Source organism: Podarcis erhardii, assembly GCF_964252035.2.
Source record: "Podarcis erhardii genome assembly, chromosome: 1".
Lineage (NCBI taxonomy): Eukaryota > Metazoa > Chordata > Lepidosauria > Squamata > Lacertidae > Podarcis > Podarcis erhardii.
In genome coordinates, this window is record NC_138497.1 from 100,627,025 (window position 1) to 100,649,702 (window position 22,678).

The 22,678-nt window shown below is 39.9% G+C and overlaps 1 protein-coding gene across 3 annotated transcripts in view; it reads right to left on the reverse strand.

The window, feature by feature from the left end:
* The window catches only part of LRP1B (LDL receptor related protein 1B), a 778,324-nt gene that overhangs the window by 174,950 nt on the left and 580,696 nt on the right, over positions 1-22,678 (reverse strand). For all 3 annotated transcript variants that reach the window (XM_081869915.1, XM_081869916.1, XM_081869914.1), the window contains 5 exons: positions 17,707-17,787; positions 16,340-16,507; positions 10,045-10,227; positions 2,034-2,234; positions 873-1,118 (listed from right to left, as the gene is read on the reverse strand). In XM_081869915.1, coding sequence (XP_081726041.1) covers positions 873-1,118; positions 2,034-2,234; positions 10,045-10,227; positions 16,340-16,507; positions 17,707-17,787 — 879 coding nt within the window. The remainder of the gene's footprint in view (positions 1-872; positions 1,119-2,033; positions 2,235-10,044; positions 10,228-16,339; positions 16,508-17,706; positions 17,788-22,678) is intronic.

Genomic DNA, 22,678 nt, shown 5'->3' on the forward strand with positions numbered 1-22,678 from the left:
ACCTCTGTTCAAGACTCTAGGCAGAATGGAAATAGTGTTCCATAAACTTCATATATGTCAACATATCTTCAGGCTCAGCAGCAACCTTACCCAGGTTTACCAAAAAACAGGAGAACAAAATAGGATAGATAAAAATTGTATTACTTTTATTTGTAAGTAATCACCCATCTAAATTCAACATTCATTTGGAATGAGAGGAAAATTGGAGATGAATTATATGTACAGTATATTACAATGTTAGATGCCTAATGGCAGCAGCTTCAAACCCCCAACATTAGCCCTGAAGTTGTGAATCATAAACCCCTTTCCTCAGTACAGATGTAAATATATGGGGTTCTTTGGTATAATCTAGGCCAAAGGAACTGTTGGCTTAATCATGTATGGATGTCTCAGGGTAGATGTTGCTTGCGGTCTGTAAAAGAGGGTGTGCTGTTATAAGAGTTGTAAAGAATTCTGTTTTATTTTGTAAGTTTATAAATGTTAAAAGGAGGTAGACCGACTATGTTAATCCAGTGTTCCGCTCATTACTACTCAAAAAGGCAGTTACTCCCACAGTGGTCAAAAGAAAGATTATATAATCCCCAGAATTATACTCAATGCTTTACACTATGGATGTCCTCCCATGTGAAAAATATAAGTATAAATAATCAGATCTGTAATGTCAAGCTTTGTTAATTGAATGGCAATTTGTAAATCTCTACAATTTGTGAATAAACTTTCAAAACCCTTTTAATCTAGGTGTTTAAGAGTTAAAGATAAAACAACCAGTGACTCATACTGCTTCTCCAAAGTGAATAGGCCTTATTTTGGTTCCCCTATATTTTCATAAATGGAGCTCTACAGTAGTGAATAGTCTGTAAATGTCAACTTACCGATATTAGCACAGCTTTCTCCATCTTTATTGAGCTTCCAACCTTCATAACAGGAGCACTTAACGGTATTTTTATGCTGTTCACACACTTGGCTGCACTTCTGGTGTTTGGCACAATAATCTATGAATTCACAGGTTTTATTGTCTGAGCTCAGGTACAATCCTGGTGAGCATGAACACACAATTCTACCTCCAGGAACTATTGAGCACTGGTGGCTGCAACCTCCATTGTTAAGCAAGCATTCATCTGCAATTGAAGAAAACAAAACAGAAGTTGGTGTTTCTCAGACATAAAATGAAGACTAAAAGAAGGCTACCAGATCTGTAGTAAATTGTACTGGATTGAGACTAGAGAAAATTAATGTATAGAACTTCTCAGGAATCAGTATAAATAAATTTCACTGCATCTTTTATTAGTGTTGGAAGGAAAAGTGGAGTATGTTACTATACATAAGGATTTTTGCTTATACAGTGGTACCTCTGGTTACAAACTTAATTCCTTCCAAAGGTCCGTTCTTAACCTGAAACAGTTCTTAACCTGAGGTATCACTTTAGCTAATGGGGCCTCCCACTGCACCGCATGATTTCTGTTCTCATCCTGAAGCAAAGTTCTTAACCCGAGGTACTACTTCTGGGTTAGCGGAGTCTGTAACCCGAAGTGTTAGTAACCTGAGGTGTTTGTAACCCAAGGTGCTTGTAACCCGAGGTACCACTGGAAAAGGTACATTGGGTGCCATTCTAGGTCAGAATAAAATGAATACAATAGGACCAAGTGCAACATCACAGTGCAAAAAGCCTAGCCTCCAAATGGTTGTCTACAATGGTAGGGATCACAAATGGTCTAGAGAACATGCATAGGTCATGGCAGGACTTGCCTCTCTAATCCCTTCACTGTATTCACTTTGACAGTGTGAAAATTATCACTGAATGCAGAGTTTGGAAGTCTGCTACAACCATCTAGAACTGGGAAAACGAAAATTGTGCAGATCCATTTCCGTGAAATGTTGTGCAATTTCAAGCGTAACAAGGAAAGGGATAATGAAAAGCTCAAGTGATAATGCACAAAGCTTTCACAATATTAATGTTTCCAAAGGGCAGATGCAAGTATACACGATAAATCTGATAAAGGGAACTTTTTAATATAGGAAAGAGCATGAAGTACCACAAAGGACATCTTCATCAGATCCATCCGGGCAATCTCTTATCCCATTGCAGAGCTTCTCCGGCTGTAGGCAGATGGAAGTTTCATTTGCGCAGGGGTATTTTGGTGGTCCACACATATACCCTTCACAATGATCTTCATCAGAGCGATCCTCACAGTCAATGTCCCCATCACACAGCCATGCTTTGCTAATGCATCTCCCTTGAAAAGAGAAAAATAAACACAGAGAATCAGACCGAAACCAAATGCAGGAAAATATTCTGAACAAAAATGTTCAGAAAAACTTTGCCACCTATTTTCAAATAACACCCACAACAAAGTTGAGAACAGCCATTTCCTGCCCCAATGTCAAATTTAAAAAGCCTTTGATGGAACAAAAGTGCATGGAAGTAATTCAATGTTTTATCTGTCCGAGGAGAGTATATAGAGAAAATGTGTGTGTGTGTGTGTGTGTGTGTGTGCGCGCGCGCGCAGTTTTAGTAACAACACAAGCTTTGTTCCTCTTCTTCTTTAGTGCATTTTTAAATGAAACTGAGGAAATTTTATGGGAACAGTTATACTTTGCAATGTGACTAGGTAAAAACAGAATTCTGAATAAGAATAGAAGTGGTAACAAAGTATCCACCCCCCACCCCCCATTCCAAGAAGAATCTGAAATAAATTTATGAAGGATAATAATTTTTGAATAATCAAAAATAAAAGGGGTAATCTATTAACAGTTATTTGTTTAGATAGAATACTTCATATCCTTGAGACACTCTCAAATAGGGTTGCCATGTTTCAAAAAGTTACCACAATATCTGGTATCAAGTGTAGAAATGTCCCTATAGGGACATGCTTATTCAGGTGACATTTTCTGCCTTCAGCCTTTGCTATTTTTTCTTTTCTTTCCCGAACTGCCATTTTTGTTTAAGCAATATTAAAATATAAATCTGAATTATTGATATTAAAGGCAAATATTGAGAGTTATTACGCTCCTAAATTTATTCCAAGTCAATTGAACTGCCGAAGCACTGATTTTGGTTTAATCGCCCTTCCGTGATCATTTTGTAGTTAGCTGTATCTCAATCCCGGTTCAAACATGAATAGTGGCACTGGGGAATCAGCTGTTTGGCGTTAGTGAAGCTCTATACAAACAGAGACACCATTACACTATGGCTTACTATGTCAACATGTGGACTCTTGGAGGGGTTCTTACAGAGGCTTTGCCATTGCCTCAATCAGTCTTACTCCTCTATCATGCTGAGCTAGGCCAAGGATTGGCTTAGAGTATGGTCTGAACCCAGGATTATGGTTAAGCTCTCTCCACACTGACCACAAGCTGTAGCCAAGAAACTCAAGGCAATTGCATGTGTCCTGTTGTTGTACATGAACGAACTGCACATGTGCCCATCTCTCTGCCTGTATCCATGCTTTCTTCACATGCTATTCATGAAAATCCTTTTGCTATGAGTTTAACTATCTTGTAGGTACTAATAGTAAAAGGACAGTAAATAAAAAACTGGAAAAACAGGACCCCAAAAGCAGAAATTCTAGCCATCCATGACAGGTAACTTTGCTCCAATGACTCTAACAATCTCCCAGCTTTGAGGACTTCCGGTTTGGCGCCATCGCCGAATGGCGGACTCCCTCCGAGCTCCGGAGGGAGCCAGCTCGGCAGGGGCTGGGTCCTACCGCGCCGGCGATGCGGGGACCCTCAAAAACCATGGACGCTGAAACCCATGGGCATGGTGACTCGGCGGGCACCGTTTGCGCCCCCCGACCCGCGAAGGAGCCTTTTTAAAGGCTGCGGAGCGGGTGCCGGGGGGGGGTGTGTGGTGCTATGAGTCCTCCGCTTCCCCTGCCGAGCGAAGCCGCATGCCATTCGGCGGAGAGCGCTGACTTCTTCCATTGAAAATTTGGATCAAAAAGAACAACCCGTGAGTAATTGGAAACTGGACTTAAAAAGGGGGAAAAAAATTAAATTCGGAGCGAGCGGGGGAGGTGCAAAAAGGAAGTCAGTCTCCCCCCGGTTGTAGAGGAATTAAAGCAAAGGATTTGACAACTAAGATCGAGTGCTACCTTATTTTGATAAAGTTACTAATTTCACGATGGAAAACTATAAGATTGGGCTGGAGGAGAAAAGTAAAATGTGAGCTAAAAGGCAACCCCCCCGTGAACCGGGAGCGATCCGCGAGAGCGCCGGGAGAGGAGCAACAGAGGCTTTGACAGCTGTCAAAGGAGCTGTCAAAGTTGAAGAATAAAAAGAGAACTTTGTTACGAGGACTTTGCCGGTTATATTCGTTACAAATTGGATATTAACTGTTTAAAATAAGGAATAACAAGTTACTTTGACTGTTGGGTGTGATCTGGAAGGAAACTGAGTTACTATAATCCCTCTAGAGGGGATGTGGGACACTACAAGTATTGTTGGTATGGAATTTGAATAGGACTTTTTATCTCCTGGGAAACTGCAGAAATGGAATACTATTTTGTCTACAGAGGTCTCTACACTAAAGGAGACAATGGATTTATCTATTGAAGAATGGAAGGGACTTGACGTAAAGTTTTGTTCCTGAATAACAAAGCCTCTGTAGAGGATTTAGAAGCTTTTGGAATTAGAACATTTTTGCAGGGGAGCAGGAAATGAAACTAGAGGAAAGTGAGGAGAGAGAATAACAAGAACAACATGAACAATAAGAATTGGATAAAGTTGGAAGTGGGAACATTTGGGACATCCAGATTTGAAAGGTCTAAAGAAACAAAATTGGAGTTTTTGCTCTTGAATACAGAGATTTGGATGGAAAAAATGGGAGATAGAGTTTTTTGAGATAGAGTTTTTCCAAGATTGGACGTTTAAAATTAAACATGACCAAAAAGGCGGCAAAGACTTTTAAAAAGACGGCAAAGTGGACTTGTGAAGGATTTCGGCCTAGATGTGGGATCTCCAGGATGACAGCAGGGATGGACACTGGGGAACGCAACTGGGAAAGGGGGGGGAATATTGGAATCCAAAGGGTGTTAAACTATACTTTATTCTTTTTTCTATCTTTTTTTTATTTTAACCTGTTCTGCATATTAAAGAGGGGAACTCGTGGAAGGGAGCGGGGTCGATTTTTGGGGATGGAAAAACATTTTTAACATTGGGTTAATCATAATAAGTTTAAAATTTGGGGTAAGAACTTGTTGAATCTATTTGAAGGAATTGGAATACAAAAGGGGGTGGGGCGGGGAAGTCCTGAAAGGATATCAATGAAAATAAGGTTATAAAATGGATGTTTTATTTTTCTTTTTTCTTTTTTCTGTTATATTTGAAAATGTTCAATAAATATTATTTTTTAAAAAAAAATCTCCCAGCTTTAACACATAACCTGTAAGGTATAATTAATTTAATAATATTGTCTGACATAGTAAATAGTATACAACTGCACTTACTGCTAACTAATACAGTGGTACCTTGGTTCTATTCCTTCTATTCCTTATATTCTATTCCTTATACCTTATATTCTATTCCGGAAGACCGTTCGTGTTCTGAAACATTTGAAAACTGAGGTGCAAATAGCTATCTGTAAATTCAACTGAGAAAACTGAAAAACACAAGGCGGAAGCTATTCGACTTCCAAGGAGCGTTTGAAAACAGAAGCATTTACTTCCGGCTTTTCGTCTTTCGGGTTCTGAAACGTTCGTCAACGGAGACGTTTGAGAACCGAGGTACCACAGTAATATACAATCATAAACTCAAAAAAGCTTAATGAAATATTTCATGGTGCTAAAAAAACCTATTCCAACATTAGACAGATTCCATTTCATATGAAAAGAATTATCCAGAATCCTCCCACTTTGCCTCCATTAATTTAACCAGTTATGTAATTTTCCTTTTCCTTTTCTCTTGTTGTCTACATCATTCCCATTAGCTGATCCATGCCCAATGCTCTGAGTATAGTACTATCGGCCCTTATTCAACTGTAAATGTGCAGGTCTGTCAGATAAGCAATTAGGGATGGACAAATAGGTTGATTTTGGTTCTCTGTTTCTTAAATTCAGTTCTTACATTTCCACAGCAATTTGTGTGTGTGTGTGTGTGTGGTTGTTTTTTTAAAAAAAATCCTCCTGAGAGTTCATCAGCATTTTAGTGCTAATTTCTCTCAACGCACAAAAATGCAGTTTTGACTACTATACAGACTTTTTCAGTCAATTTCCCCTAATATTATTAAGCATCTTTGTGTGCCATTTTCACTAATATATGCATTTATATGCTTATTTTACTTTGCTATATGCATTTTTTTCATTGCATGGTTGGAGAACTGCACTGCAAAACTGAGAGAAGTGCAATTTGACGGATGGGTGTGTTTCTCCTCTATCTCTGGTAGTAATTATACCTATAAGTTATTTAACAGAAAGAAAGTATAGGGGGAAGGAACCCTCCTAAACAGCTGATATGTATGTGCTCTTTCTTGTAGGGGCTATAAACTTCAAGCCCCAGTTCTTGCATCATGTTGCAGAAACCGTGTGTGCAGCATAAATTTGCATGTGCAAGTCTTTATCGAGCTAGCGCAGCAATGGGGAACCTGTGGTTTTCAAGCTGTTACTACACTCAAATGCCCATCACCCTTCACCATGTTACCGAGGGAGCCTGAGTCCAACAATTTCTGAAGAGCCATTGGTTCCCCATCCCTGAGTTAGGGGGACCTTTCTTGGGTATATCTACATCTACATCCTAAGCTGGGCCATGATGATTATACTCCAGAAAAATACGTAGCATTCCCTTAATACAAAACCACCCGTCTGTGAATTTGGCACCAGAAGCCTCCCCAATAAAATGTTTTTGGGGAGGGGGGGGAGGTCACAGAGGCAGCCCTGGGCCAGTGGAGATGGTAAGAGGAGGAGACTGAGCACCAGAGAGGAGCTGCCAGCCATTGACACCACGCTGCTGCCTCATTTGGCTCCACACTCTAGCTCCTGTGTCAGGGGCTCAGGAGCAGAGGCACAGGGGAGAGAGGAAATGGAGAGCGAAGGGGAAGAATCGGAGGGCAGCGTAGGGGAGTATGACAGTGGCCCGAGAGATTCCATGAGCTTCTCCAGCGAATCAGAAGATTCCCAGAAGGGGGCGCCGATGACCAGGGCAAGGGGGGTCCCAGGGGTGACGCACCAGAAGCAAGGGGCCAGCGGGGACTCCCAAAGCAGCAGCGAGAGATCAGGGCCAGCTCCCCCACCAGAGCGTAGTGGGGGGGAAGAGTCCCATGCATCAGGGCCAGCGTCTCCTCCGGCGGGGAGAGAAGATGAGTCAGGGCTGGCCACGCCTCTGTTGGAGAGTGAGGGAACGGAGGGGAGGTCAGGCCCAGCTAGCCCCCCCCCGAAGGGGGAAGCAGTGACAGGAGCAGTGTAACGGTCAGGAGGAAGGTTGCCGGCTGGGCGCGGGCGCCAAGTTCAAATGTACAGGCGCGCGGCTCAGCAGAAAACCCGGATTGGGAACCAGGTCCTAAAGCCCGCCGGAGGCAGGGGGAAGACTCAGGGGAGTCAGCGTCAGAAGAGTCCAGAAAGGACAAGACCCCAGCGGACAGGCGGACCCAGAGGAGGAAAGAGCAGAGGAAGAGGTGGAGCAGGGCTAGAGTCTTAAACTGGTGTCTGGGGGGAGGAGATTCAGACGGAGCTTCAGCGGTCTAGAGATCAAGACGTAGAGCTGCGCGCCGCGGCTTTGAAATCGAAACTGAACTTCAATAAAGACTTTTGTATATAATAAGAACTGGCGTTGGTCCTTTGTGAGCTGGGACCTCGGGCAGCTCTGACATCCTGGCATCCCTGTTTCACACATACATCATGTGAGCATCATCACCCCCTCAATTTTCTACTTAAGTTGGCACTACTGGAGAGCCTAATCTTTCCATTTCAGTTTCTCTTAGTTTCCTATTTTTCTATTCATAAATTTCCATATCAGTTTGCAATATATATTTTTAACATAAAAGCATTTTAGTGTAATATACACACCTTTGTACACAATTTTCCTGAATATACACATTTCTGTGAGAAAAATTCCCTAATAAAATGCATTTTGGTATATTATTTTCATTAATATATGCAATGTTATGCACACTTTCCCCAAATACACACTTTTTTGTTGGAGAACTGCATCATAAAATTCAGAGAACTGCACATTTTGAAAGCTAGCTGTGTTTTGCTTCATGTGTTGTTCCAGGAAGTATGAATTCCTCCCCATCCCTACTCAGTGGCAGAAAAGCTCCCCAGATCTGCAAATGAACAGCAGCTGTTGTCTCTAACTAAATTCAAACTTTTATAACTGCCAACAGGCCCCATAGTGTCTATTTCTAAGATGATTACATTCAACTTTCCCAGCTACATCCCTCTCCTCATTTTTTCCCCTTGTTTGATCTCGCCCCCAATATTCTCAGGTCTCATCCAACATCTCACGATTGTTAATTTTTCGTATTTCCTCCTCTGTTCTCTTCAAGTCTGTTGCTTTGTTGGCCCAACATGAGGTTTTTATTTAATTGCCCAGTCTAGGCCAACAGAGAGCTAATGGAAGCCACTGATGCCAAGTAAATTGGAAATAACCCAAAGTAAATTGAGTTTGCTTCCATAATAACACACTGGCTCAATTTTGTTTTATAGATATATACACTTTTAGAATAAGTCCTTGAATTCTTTTTCACTTTCCCCTATAATTTATATAAAGATGACAAAATGACATTGGTGACACCATTCTCTTAAAATTTTCAGGCAGGACTTCCGAATGGTATCTGGTCTAACAGGTCTGAACAGATTATTAACAGAGATTGTGGATGGATATTTCCTTCTGGCTATAAAAACACAAATATCAGTTGATTAAACCAGCTGCTGTTACAATTTTTAAGTTCTTTTTTTAAAAAAACAAACTTACCTTAAAATATGTAAGTTAAAGGTATCATGTTGTATAGCTTATTTTAGACATGTTTTAAGTATTCCTGACATCATATAGCATATATGTAGTACAACCCATTTTAATGTACTTTGCATGTTGTGATATTTTACTTGTATGGTTGTTGATTTAATTTTGTTCAGGTTTGTGACCACATAATAGAAACGTTTAGACTTCTTTTCACCTTAATGAAAAGAAAATAATCTATAATAGAATATTCTTCCTACACTCTGATAGGCTAGACACTTGCTATTATCTAAAACAAAATGCATATGTGAGCACATTAATCTTTATTGCACTACCTAGGAAAAGGCCTACAATTAAACTTTTATTGTTATGCATGTTTTGATACTTATTTCAATTTGAATATATTTATGAAAAAAAAAGGTTTTTCCCCCTATACATTGTTTTATTCTGTATTATTCTCTAAATAACTGCCCTATAGTAATTCATTCTTTGCTTTTATAGCTGTTACAAACACACAGCTTCTACCTGCAAAGCTTTCAATTGTTTTGAAATATTTACACTATGCGATATTTCTTATTTAATAGCACTCTTTGCCAGTGTTTTACATTGGAGTGTTTTACATTGAAATAATACAATGAAATAGATAAAACCACATCAAACAAAACTCCAGAAATAATTTTAAATGAGGGAGGTCATTGTAATTTATAAAATAACAGAGCATAACTGTGTGTATATATCAGCATTTCTGCTCATGGGGAGTGACACTCACTGTGCATGAACAAGGTCTACTAAGATAATAAAAAAGAAAATATTTCAAGCAGTAATGTAGCTTTTAGTCATGCAGTCCCTGGGAGCTTGTCCCATGGGCCACAGGATAGTATCAGACCTCCCTTCCAAACTTCAGAAAGATTTTGGATCCAGTGTCCCTGCCAACACAGAACCCTCCATATCCCTGGCAGTTGGTATGGCCAGCAGTTCTCCAGATCTGACTCCAACTTTAAGCGAAAAGCAAATAGCAGCATTAAAGAGAAGCATGACCACTTTTATACTGGCAGAGCCAAAAATTATCTCTGGTTTTGGCAATATAAAATTGGTATATTGCTTTCAAATAAACAAATATTACTTTACTCTTAATCATCAATTTTTTTGTACCTGTGGTCTTGCAGGAAAACTTTGTTTTAGCATCACATGGGCGTATGGTTCCATTACAGAACTTTTCGTCGCTGCCATCCTCACAGTCCTTTTCTCCATCACAGCGCCATAAGTCAGGAATACAGTTTCCATCTGGGTGGCACTGAAATTCTTTCCCATTACATCCTCCAAGAGAGGCTGTTTCTAAGATGATAATAATAATACAAATAGATGATTAAGATGACAAATGTCTCTGTGAGAAACCTGTTCTAACACAGACACTTCACTGGAGATGCTATGCCAAATCTATATCTATCTATCTATCTATCTATCTATCTATCTATCTATCTATCTATCTATCTATCTATCTGTCTATCTATCTATCTAATGTATATCAGCAACTCCTCTCTGATCCTACATATGCTTCTGCAGGGCAGCTGAGCACAAGCAAAGAAAGAAGTAGATTCTCCTCCCCACTAGTGCCTGAAATCTGCTCTATACATGATCAATATCAGCAAATTGCATGTCGAGACCCCAAAACCACCCCTCCTCAATGAATGAGACACAAGGACATGGATATTAGGTTAATATTATTGGGCAAAATTTCGTCACAACTTTATTGGTTACAGAATGTGAGTGGTATTGGCTTAGGCATTGGAGTTGACCTGACTATATCTGACTCCTGCCTGTCATGCAGGGAGTCCGGTAAGGGTCAACCACCGATAGGGGGAGCCCCGTCGATGCATACCAACTCAAGCTCCCCCTGGTGTTCCTGTCGGGGTCGTGTCATGGCCCTAGCCCCCGACCTGGGCTTCAGACGAGATCCACACCCCCGGATTCTTTTAACGGAATACCCTTAAGCTTAGAGGGGCAGGTGATGGCCACACCTCCCCTCCCCCATAATAAGAACAACCAATGCCTAACCTCCAAACCTTACAAAGTTGTGACGATTGCTACGAGGTAGGCAAAAACCATGCCAATCTGCCAAGTGGAAAAATTCCTACCAGGCCCCTCAATAGCGACCAACCGCGGTCCATAGCAAGGCCAATGACAAAACCTGTAAATTAGGAAGGGCGGGCAGAAGTTTGAAGAAGCAGGAGGATTGGCTGGCTGGGTGATGGCATGGCAGGGAGCCTCCAAGTGACATGGGACTCAGTCCCCCATCCCCAGAGGGGAGTTGGTGGCCACATGGTCCACCACAACTCCTCCCTACTGTTAAGTGGAATGGATTTCCCAATAGTCCACATGTCTGCATTAACTGCAAATAAACAAACACAACTGTAACTGCCCTTTGCTGGATACTGAGGTGAGATGCAAATGTGGGGTTGTGCTACACCCCTCTCATTTCCTAAAGATCTCAGATTCAGTGAAGTGGGCTTTTTTAAAAAAATAGTTTCCCTTCAGTGGATTAGAATGAATTGTGAAAGCAATTTTGACTTCCTAGGGTTTTAGTGCCAAAATTCAGTGGAGCAGGACTACATGATTCAACCCATCCTGAGACCACAAGATACATGGATGATACATCCTGAGATACATGGATGTATAGCTAACCAGTGAGTAATAGAAATATGGCAGGTGGGAGTACTCAAGCACCCTACACTATTCAGAGATCCAATACATTCTGAAGACCAAATAAGCAACATGAGGCAAGTTGAAGGAACAACTTCTGGCTATATAATTATTATCATTCTTTTCTTAGAATGGGTTTATGTATTCTTCACCCCTCTTCTGTTGTTAACCAGATTGTGTTCTCTGTGGGATTAACGAGAATGAGATGAAACAGGATAGGAGCTGCTGGTCAAGTATTATTTGTTTATACACCATTTATTCTGATTTCACCCCAGTTGTAAGAAGGGAGAGACTAGTAGATTGACGGGACCTTCACCTCCCACTACTCTGAACCATGTCTTATACTTCTGCCACAAAGAAGTTTCCTGCTTGGCAGGGCGTTGGACTCGATGGCCCTTGTGGTCTCTTCCAACTCTAAGATTCTATGATTCTATGATTCTAAGTGTATTTTAATTAAGTTCATTCTTGCTGCTCCTTCCTCTGTGATAGTCACAATCCTATGCTTTCTTTAAACTTGGAGATATCCTTTTCAGTTACTAATTTTCTTTACGCAGTCTATTGATGCTGAGATCAGAAAACTGTTGCACTGATGCAACTTGTTTCTTTATTTTACTCAAAGACTGAAAGAACTTCAAGGCTACCTATGGTTGTTTTACAAAAATGTTTGTACCATAAATTTAGCTTTTGCAAGGTTTGCCAGTGTAATTGCTCCTAGTTCTCTTTGAAGTTTTATACTGCTATTTTGTGATGTAACTTTGAGGTAATTTCAAGCAACCCTTGCTCAAAGTCATCACATCACTGAGTTTCAAAGCAGGGAGAAATCTGTGCTTGTGGCTTCACAGTAAGTGTCCTTAGCACTACATACATCATATTCCACAACACGGAATTCAAATGTTTATTCATCCCCGACTTTTCAAGCATAAAGAATGTATGCTGCTACCCTGAGAAAAAAGCTAATTATGAGGATATTTGCTGAAATTATAATGAAAGTGACTAGTTTCTATCATATAATGATATTTGGGTTTTCAGGCATCTAAAACTTAAGTGTGTATGTGTTGCTTATTTCCAAACTTTCCAGCACATAATAATATTCCAGTGACCAGCCATTCATAGTCATGGATTTATGTGGGACTTACAAGTGGTAAACTGCATGCAGAACTGCACTTGGCAAAGACATCCAAGCACATCTTACAGACTATTTGTAATTAAGTCACTCAATTTTCTCTTAACTCAGCAGTCTCCAACAGCAGCCAACTTTCCTGCTGTTGACAGAATGCCCTGTTTGGAACCTGGTGACACCAATCAAGAACAGTCGCTTTTCTTCTTGGGAAGGCAGCTTCCGAAGCAGCTTGAGTTAGTGGTGCATTATGCAGACTTCCCTGCTGCCTTGCCTTTCCCCTCCTCATAAGTAGAATGACTCAGCTGTCAGAAGGTCAGGTAAGCTCTGTCACTCCACCTCACTACCTGCCAAAGATGCAGAGCCAAGTGTCCTACTATCTACAAACTCAGACAATTGCTCTCTAGTTTTTTTCACCAGGAAATCTTCCTTCCTTTGTTTTTCTGAGGCTGCAGCTAAATTTGGATGCCCAAACTCTTCAGTCTTTGTTGTTCTTTGCTTAGGAGTGCCCCTGTTGGCCTCCACTTTGCCCATGGCTTCCCCTTTCATAAATATGTTAAACACTGCACCTTTTCCCTGAACATTTGCCCACTTTCCAAAAGGCATTTACTATTCCTGATCAACTCCTTGAAGCATTAGGTTGCTTGCTTGCTTGTGCCCTCATGTCCCAGTAAATCCTTGTAATGGTCACTAAATGAGAATTTCATTTTGCTTCGGATTTATGATGCTACAGAGGATCCCCACTTTCACTCTTCTGTCACAGGTTTCCAGCAGATCATAAAAGGAGTCAGATTTCAGCACTTCCCCCACCACACCACTTGATACTGAAGCATCACTGTGCAAGTATTATTTGATCTGTACTGCATCATTTATCTCACTCCTCACTTCTGGGACAAGCCTTCAGTAATTTGTCTTACGATCTGCCTTAAAAAAGAAAAAGTTTATCCAAAAAACCCTCTCCCTTTGTTACTCCTGCTTGGGTATCTCAGGAGACGCCCCCCTGCTACCTAGAACAAAGCTCCCAACATTACCCACATAACATAAAAGTTTTATGTTACGTGTAACATAAAAGTTTCTGGGCCAGTTCTGCCAGATGAACATCAGCTTCCCCTTCAGCAGATCAGAGTCAGGGCTACAAAGAGAAATGATTTTCTTAGCACCAGATTAATTTACTCCACTTGTTTAATAAGGGCTTATTCATAGAATGAACATAGGAAGTGTGGGAACAATATACCTTTTGAACAGAGCACAGGCAACTTTTACACTGTTTATGAAGCTTTGCCTAAATGTTGTGGAGCAGAGATGCTTAAAATGAGCGTCTTCTTCAGTTTGACACTATTCATCTACAGTCCACTCGGGGAGGCTGTTTTCCATATCCCAGCAACACCTGAGGTGCAATTGGTAGGGATATTTGAAAATACCTGATTTGTTGTGGCACTCACAATCTGAACTGCCCTGCTATGAGATTTATTTAGCCTTGTCCCTGATGATATTCTATGTCCAGTTGAGAGCAGTCTAATTTCAGTGGATCTTTCGCCTGACCATTGATTGCAATGATTGTTCTTGGCACTCATCTTGGGAGATGGGGAAATCACATGAACCTTCTCAAACACTGAAGTTACAGGACTACACTGACTGGCTCTGGCTTTTGGCTCTGGCTGCATGTTTGGCAATCATGTGAAGTGCCCCTATGCACACACCGAGTTATGAGCAAATGACTCCTCCATGCAAGGGAAACTCCTGGACCAATCAGGAACACTACTTTATTATTTTATTTTTATCTTGCTTTTCAGACAATTATTGTCTTCCAACTGCATGCACAATTTTAAAAAAGAATGATAAGCCCTGCCACAAACTAAGTATGTGTAAGAAGTCCCGTTGGAGCAGGCCAAAGACCACCTAATCTGGCATTCTGATCTCACAGTGACCAAGAAGATGCCTTGGGGAAGTGCACAAGCAGGGTGGCTTTTGTAAATTAAAAAGAGAAAATGAGATATGGAGATCCTGTCTTACAAGCTTAAAGGACAATACACTTCGGGGTGAAATGGGGAGGAGAAACAGAGATGCCCTTCAGATGTTGGCGGGCTCCAGCTCCTGTCAGCCACAGCCACTATGGCTAACAGACAGGGTTCATGGGAGTTGTAGTTCAATAATTTGGGGGATCTGGAGGGCCACAGATTCCCAATCCCTGTTTTAGCAATTCATTGTGAAATGGAAAGGAGGGAATTTACATTTTTAGTTATTAATAATCAATTAAAATGAAATAAATTGAGTCTACTCAACAGCGCCTCAGGATTTTCTTCAGCCAGCACCTACTTGGTTTCTAGTCTTTCCCCAGTATGCATTACATCTTTCCTATACTTAAAAGAGCAACATAATTCAGTGCAAACAGAAATGTCTGTATAAAGGGCAAACGGGATTTTATAAAAAGCTGCAAACCAGATTTTAAGTATAGTATTTAAAATCACATTCTCACAGACAGCTTGGCCTCAAGCTAAAATGTAGCCTGTGGGTAAGCACAATTATTTATAAATAATTCATGTTGCTTTTAATGCTTAAATATTAATTCTTTTGTGCTAAAAGCATCAGGATAAGGGAAATCCATGAGGATAAGTTGTGATTTTTTAAATGAAGATTTTAATTTGTGTATGTATATGCATGTATTTGTCCCTCAAAGCCTGCCTGGTTCTCCAGCACCTCATACACTGAAAGCATAAAGGGGGAGGGAAATGATCCGTGCTTCTGGAGCAGGGCAGTTCAACCTCTCAGACCAAATGGGCTGCAAGAGTTCTTTGACACAGAGCCTATGGGCCACACAATTAATTAAATTTCTGTATCTTAAATAAGAAGTCATTGCAAAGCATACTTCTCAGAAACATCATTTCTGTCAATGGCCTTGATAGTTTGGCTTGTACAACACTGCTGTTTACCATACACAAATTCAATCCAAGCAGATGAAACCCAAGAGCACAGAATGAAGGAAGTTGTAAATTCACTCCTTCATATGAGCTTGCATTCTTTGAATGGATTTTTACAGATCATCTTAGATAGTAACATAATGTAATATCTATTAAAGTATTTATATAGTGCCCTTCAGTCCTGAAAAGGGTCTAAAAGACAGTTAATTACCATAAACATACACCTCAATACAGTGAAAACTGAAAGCACTGGAAATATATAAACAATTACTTTAAAGATAGCAAATAATAATAATAATAATATGGATTTAGAAATTAGATTATAAACCACTGAAAAATAAAAATGTTTTAGTTGCCACTTAAAAACTACAAATGATCAGAGAGGGGGTCAGCCAATTTTCTCTAGAGAGAGTTACAGCTGCTGTGCTACAACCGAAAAAGCATGGTCATAATGAAAATGCTCCCATCCTTAGCACATGGTATATTATATTTTGACTTTTTTTCTAATGGAAGTCCAGAACATTTACTAAGATTTGTTAACAATCCTTCAGATGTTCTGAGTTGTGTACATCTCTTATTTTATACATTTATACAGGCTCAATTTTGAAGTTCTTCAATACCAAATACCATATATGCGTTGATTCAGTTTAGCAGTACATTCGCATGCATGTCTACTTGGCGATGGGGGAGAGAAATTATATAAAATGCCAACCTTCCTTGGTGCAATTTGGTTTGTTTTCATCACTGAAGTCTCCACAGTCGTTGTCCCCATCACAAGCCCAATGACCTGGAATGCATCTGCCATTGGAACATCTGAACTGATTGTCAAAGCATGAATGAGCACAGTTCAGTTCATCACTGCCATCCCCACAGTCATCATCTGTAAAGATGTGTAAATATTTTTACTCATGCCTTAAAGTAGTCTTGCGAGCTATAAGCAGAAAATAGAATTTAGGATGGGTTCTCACTTCAGTTTAACCAGGCTTTAATTCATATTATTTTCTCCTTTTCAAATCAAAGTTCATACACACTCAACAAGCTAATAATTGTGTACATTTAAGTGAATAAAAAATCCTCACCTTTAAACAATGCAACTAATACTACAGATAGTACACATATACTGCCTCACATAACCATTTTCTTTATCATGAGACAAGAATATATGGACTGTGAATGTGTGTGTGTGTGTGTGTGTGTGTGTGTGTGTGTGTGTGTACTGTCATGTAATACATTCCCTATGTGATGGGGGCCATGTGCATTTGATGCCTCCCAACATGTAGAAGATCCTCACTTTAGGAAGTACTGAAAAAAAGCCCAAGTGAATCAGAACAAGAGGCTTATATATAAACCACGACACTTGAACAATCTGAGAAAATTTCCAGAGTAAGGACGTTTCTACCCCTTCCAAATGAGACTCTGCCCTCCATATAGAGAATAATTACTTCTTTACAATGCAGACTTTCAGGGAACTGCCATCGGCTCAGAGGCGAGAAATAGAAGGGCAGCTGTGTTACAGGGAGTCTCCGAAAATCTTGCGAAGCAGTTCCTCTTCCGGCGAGGAGGAAAGGCCCACCTCCAGTGGAGAGGAGGTGCTAGGACCAGAGGATGCTGGTGGGACCCTTAACACCGCTTCTGGCCAAGCCGGACAGGAGGGAAACACACCCTTGCCATTGCCCATCCTGTGCAGTAGTCTGAGGCACAGAGAGGGGAGGAAACGGTTGGGGGTAATGAAACTCTTATGTTGGGGGAGGTCTAAAAAAAGACCACTCCCGGATTCTGCTAGCAATTGAGCCAGACATGAGCTTTGGGGCTCTTCACTGTAAATAGTTTGCACCAAAATAAAGCCTGTAAAACACAGGTTGGAGTCCTGCCTGGTTGCAACCTCAACAGCACCTGACACAGACAAAGAGAAGGAAGGATAATTTTGTGGTATTGTTTCATTAAATATGATGTTTCAGTAACTATTCAAATAACTGGATGCTCATGTCCTGTAGCAAAATGTGCTCTTGGTACACTAAAGCATTTACCGTAAGTTAAAAACATACATATGGTAAAAAAAACTGAATTATTGGTTCTTACCAGCATCACACTGCCACTTGCTACTAATGCATCTTCCATTTTTGCATATAAAATGAGCTAATGGGTCACAAGTAGGGAACTCTGTAAAGAGAAAAGTTTAACATGAAATGACAAAATGAATATACCAGTTTGACTCTTCCTTCACCAACGCAGGGATCGAAAATAAAAGTGTTATTACATTAGTGATTTTGATGACTGATTCACAAGAAAATAATGTATATCTATAAATCTGTGCCATCTTTTAAATGCCTTCTGAAAATGCTTCCATTCTACCAGGCCTACACAGGCAATGAAGAATACATCTTTCCATAATGGTTTATTGATATTTGTCTTTAACATTTTAATATGTTTTTAATTGTATGTTTTATGTATAATTGCTGTAAATTTCTTTTTTCTTTTGATGATATTGTGGTATATAAATATATACCGCACTCTTCCCTGAGGTTTCTAGCAACTGGTATTCAGAAGCAAACTGTATCCAACAGTGAAGATTTAACATAGCCATCAGGGTTAGCAGCCTTAGTGTTTAGTACACAGATAAACCTATAAAATAAAACATTTATGGACAGTCCCCACATATTTCCTGCCACCAAAGACATCTGAATGTATTAAACACACTAGGATTATGACCAGCTCTTCTGATAGTCGTACCTGATTTATGTCAGAACATAAATTAAATTAGCTCCCAACTTGTGTATACACCCTGAGAGATGTTTATACAGAAGTCACAAGTTTGGTATTTTTTCTCTGAGTCCTTTAAAAAAATTATTTACTGTACTAGCATTTATTTATGGAACATATTTGCTAAAGCATTATTATTCCAGCTGAGAAGATTTCAATGCAAGTTGGAAGCTAGATAGAGACAGGACAAAGGTGAATCGATGTAAGACACTGTATTCACCTTTACTGCATTATACATAGCATATCTTGCTTCTGCAGACAAGGTTGGAATATATTATGGCTAAAGCAGAATCAACACACAGTGTAACGCTAGAGAAGCACCCACCCAAAAAGTAAACATACAGTGGTACCTCTGGTTACGTACTTAATTCGTTCTGGAGGTCCGTTCTTAACCTGAAACTGTTCTTAACCTGAAGCACCACTTTAGCTAATGGGGCCTCCTGCTGCCGCTGCGCCGCAGGAGCCTGATTTCTGTTCTTATCCTGAAGCAAAGTTCTTAACCTGAAGCACTATTTCTAGGTTAGCGGAGTGTGTAACCTGAAGCGTATGTAACCTGAAGCATATGTAACCCAAGGTACCACTGTATTTTGTTACACTTGCTCTCCTTAACAATTTTATCAAGCAAATAGATGACGCCTAAATGCGAACTGATATGACAGCTTTCTTTATTTCAAACTTGGCTTCAAATGAAAACCAACACAACTGAGAACATTGAGCTGAAAACTACCCTAACAAGAAGACTGTTGCTTGCCTAACAGTTGTGATATAATAATTTGTGCATGCTATAAGAATTGCTGGTGATGTTGATAGAGATCAATGTACCTCTGTTTTTGTTGCCTTGTGCAGCTACTTTCATAGCTCTGAATTTAAATGGCTTATATTGTAACATTTTGATATTGATGTATATTCTATAAATATCTAAGTGATTTGGATTAACTGGTGAAATGTTTGTTAACTAAATGAGGATTTTTGTGTGTGAAAGAGATAATGTTGTTCATATGTCTAAGGAAAATTTAATTTGAATGTCTATTAGCTTGCTCTCTCTTAGAAAAAACAAAACCTTTCAGCATTATTTCTCATACACAACATGGAGGAGGAGGGGGAGGAAGCTTGTGAGGTCTCAGCTAAAGGCAGTTCTGCTATTACAATACCCAACAGTATGCAGAAGAATATTGTTTTAAATCCTATGCTCCACAGGGCTCAATACAAGGATAGTATGGCGAAATCAGCATCTCAGAAAAGCAGACTACAAAGGTACAGGACAATATGAGCAGTATATCCTTTGTTAACTTAGCTTTAATTGAAAAAGGAAATGCTGAGTGAACAAGTGCTCAGTGTCAATTATTCTTGAAACTCATTGAAGGTCTGTTGAAAAACTCACGCAATATTCTAATGTGTTTATGGTAAGCAGAATTAGCACATGGCTCTTTTTCATATTATCTAATTTAAGATCAAGATACTAAGGATGTCTTGGTCATCCTTTGTATACGGGTGTTAAAGATAAAAAACTGGTTTCATATTTAGCCAAACTTAAACTAAAAATGCTTGTTTTCGAGAAAGCATACCAGGCAAATTTTTCTCCCCCACCTTACCTATAATATAGCTAACTTTTTACATACAACTTCATGTAAAGTTGTGCCTAAGTTGCAGGGGCGGCACATCCCCTTCCCTGCCTTGCTGCTCCCACCACTGCCATACCTGTTGTCACAGCTGCTTCTCCACCTGCCCTGCCACTTCCACAATTTTCGGTGAGAACTTGCATGATTTCAGCTGATACCAGAGGCAGCAGAGAACCTGCAGGTCTGCATTGTGGGGCTTCAGCCATCTTAGTTTGCTTAGATGGCTGAAGCTAGAAAGCAGGAGATGCCTGGTTCAAAACCCGTATCATCCATACATTGAATGGACAACCACAGCAAACCATATTCCCTTGGCCTTGGCCCATCTTATTCATTGTCAACAACAGCACTGGCCTTCTTTGCAGAGTTGTTGTAATGATGAATGTGATAATGTGTGCAGGAATGTCTCGCCGGCTGGGCTGCAGCTGCAGTAATAGCATTCCAGCTGCAGCAATGCTGCTGCTATTGGGGAAAGTGAGGCAGTGGCAAGGTCAGGGCTGCACAGATGCCCCAATGGAGCAAATATGGCACTTCCACTTGAGCATCCATACAGTCCCACTACTGCCTTGCCAGACGGCTATTGTTGTGGTTCCACCCCACTGGACAAGCTGCTACTGGATATATGTGCAGTGCTTTGAATATTCAAAGAACAAAGTGGTAAGGTATAACATAAAAACTAAGGGATACTTGACCTCAAACCATTGCTGTGGCCTGAAAAACTGTTGTTGTGGTGGCTATCATATATAGAATTGTTGTGAAATCACTAAACATGCACATTTCTCCCAGTGGTATGCTCAGATCAAGAATGTTCACACCAGGACATATTCTTCTCAAACATCTACCTTCCTTTAATTTCGTACACAGGAAGCTGCCTCAGACAATTGGTCTTTCTAGCCTGCTCTGTCTGGCAGTGGCTCTCCAGGCTTTTGAAGAGCTGTTCTTCCCCCAGTCTAACCTGGGGATCAAACCTCGGGCCTTTCATGCAAAAAGCATGCGCTTAACTATAGCTACAGCCCCTCTCTATGTAAGGCCTTTGTGGAGGTTGTATCAAGTTATATCATTCACATATCTTGAATTGAGGTTTATAGGTATCTTACCGCGGGAGTGAAAATGTGTCTATAGATGTAACAATATTAGGGATAAAAATACACTATTTATTATATGTTCACCCAAGTGAATTTTTCAAATCAAGTATTTTACAGTACCTGAATAAAGCACCTCAAAAACCTCTCCAAAATGTATAAACTACTGCTGGAGTGGAATACGAAGGATGAGGAAGTGAAGTCAGTGATGGTACAATGGGCGAGGGATTTAAGGTATAACATCCAAATGGAAGATTGGGAAAAGCTGTGGAGAGTGAATATAAAGTTTACAGCCTGTACACTACTAAAAGAAAATGTAATGAAGATGCAATACAGGTGGTATATGACTCCTGTAAAATTAGCTAAGATGTATAAGATAGACAATAAGTGTTGGAAGTGTAAACTTATGGAGGGGACGTTTTATCATCAATGGTGGGAGTGCAAGAAAGTTAAAAGCTTCTGGGAGGACGTATATAATGAACTGAAAAAGATGTTAGGTTACACTTTTGTAAAAAAACCAGAAGCTTTTCTACTTTGTATTATGGGAAAGGATATCAGGAGAAAGGACTGTAAACTATTCCAGTACGCGGTCACAGCAGCCAGAATTGTGATAGCCCAGAGGTGGAAGCAGGAAGAAATGCCAACAGTTGCAGAGTGGAGAGCAAAACTGACAGAGTATGCTGAGTTGGATAAATTGACAGGGAAATTAAGATACCTAAAAGACCAAAAATTTATTGAAGATTGGGGGAAATTTGTGGGTTATCTGGAGAATAAATGTTTTGTAAATACAACGCTAGTGGGTTTTAAAGAGGCACTGTAAAGAACTAACAAGTATTGTTCAAATCGAAATATTGTATAAAGGGAGATATGTATGGCAATATGTAAGGATGGAATGTGTTTTAAAGACTCAAATTCGAAGGAATGTCAACGTCGCTGAAGGAAGTCAAAAATGAATGGAAAGTTCTGTATTTCGGATATATTGTATTTAGAATGAAATTAATAAAAAACTGAAAATTGAAAAAAAAAGAAAAAAAAAAAAGAAGAATAAAGCACCTCAAGATCCTTTGACAGAGTTATTATTAGATATGCATAATATTATTACAATATTATTATTATATATTACTTATACAGCAGTGTCATTTCCCACAGCTGCCAAGAAATTATTGTGCACACATTTTAATGCATTTTGTTAAAGTTTTTAACTGATTTTAATCATCATGCTAACAATTCTAACTTGTATGCACAGTAAACAAAGTGTATATAAAGTTTACTTGTGATAAATTTCTATGCATACTGTCAAGGTACCTTTTTAAACAACAACAACAACCACCACCAAACAAAAAGCCACTAGTTTTACGCCAGCAGCAAAAACAGTCTCTATTGTGTATGTCGTAGAAGAAGGAGAGGACAAAGGAAGAAAGAGAGGACTGAGAAGAAGGAAAGATGACAGACGAGGATTCTAACAAGTTGAGCAGCAGAACAGTGAGTGCATTTATCATAAAAATAAACAAATAAAGTCCTAAATAAAGAGTGAGGGCATGGGGTGGGGGTAAATAGATTGCTGTGATGGTCCAAGAAAGCAGCATTATTTAT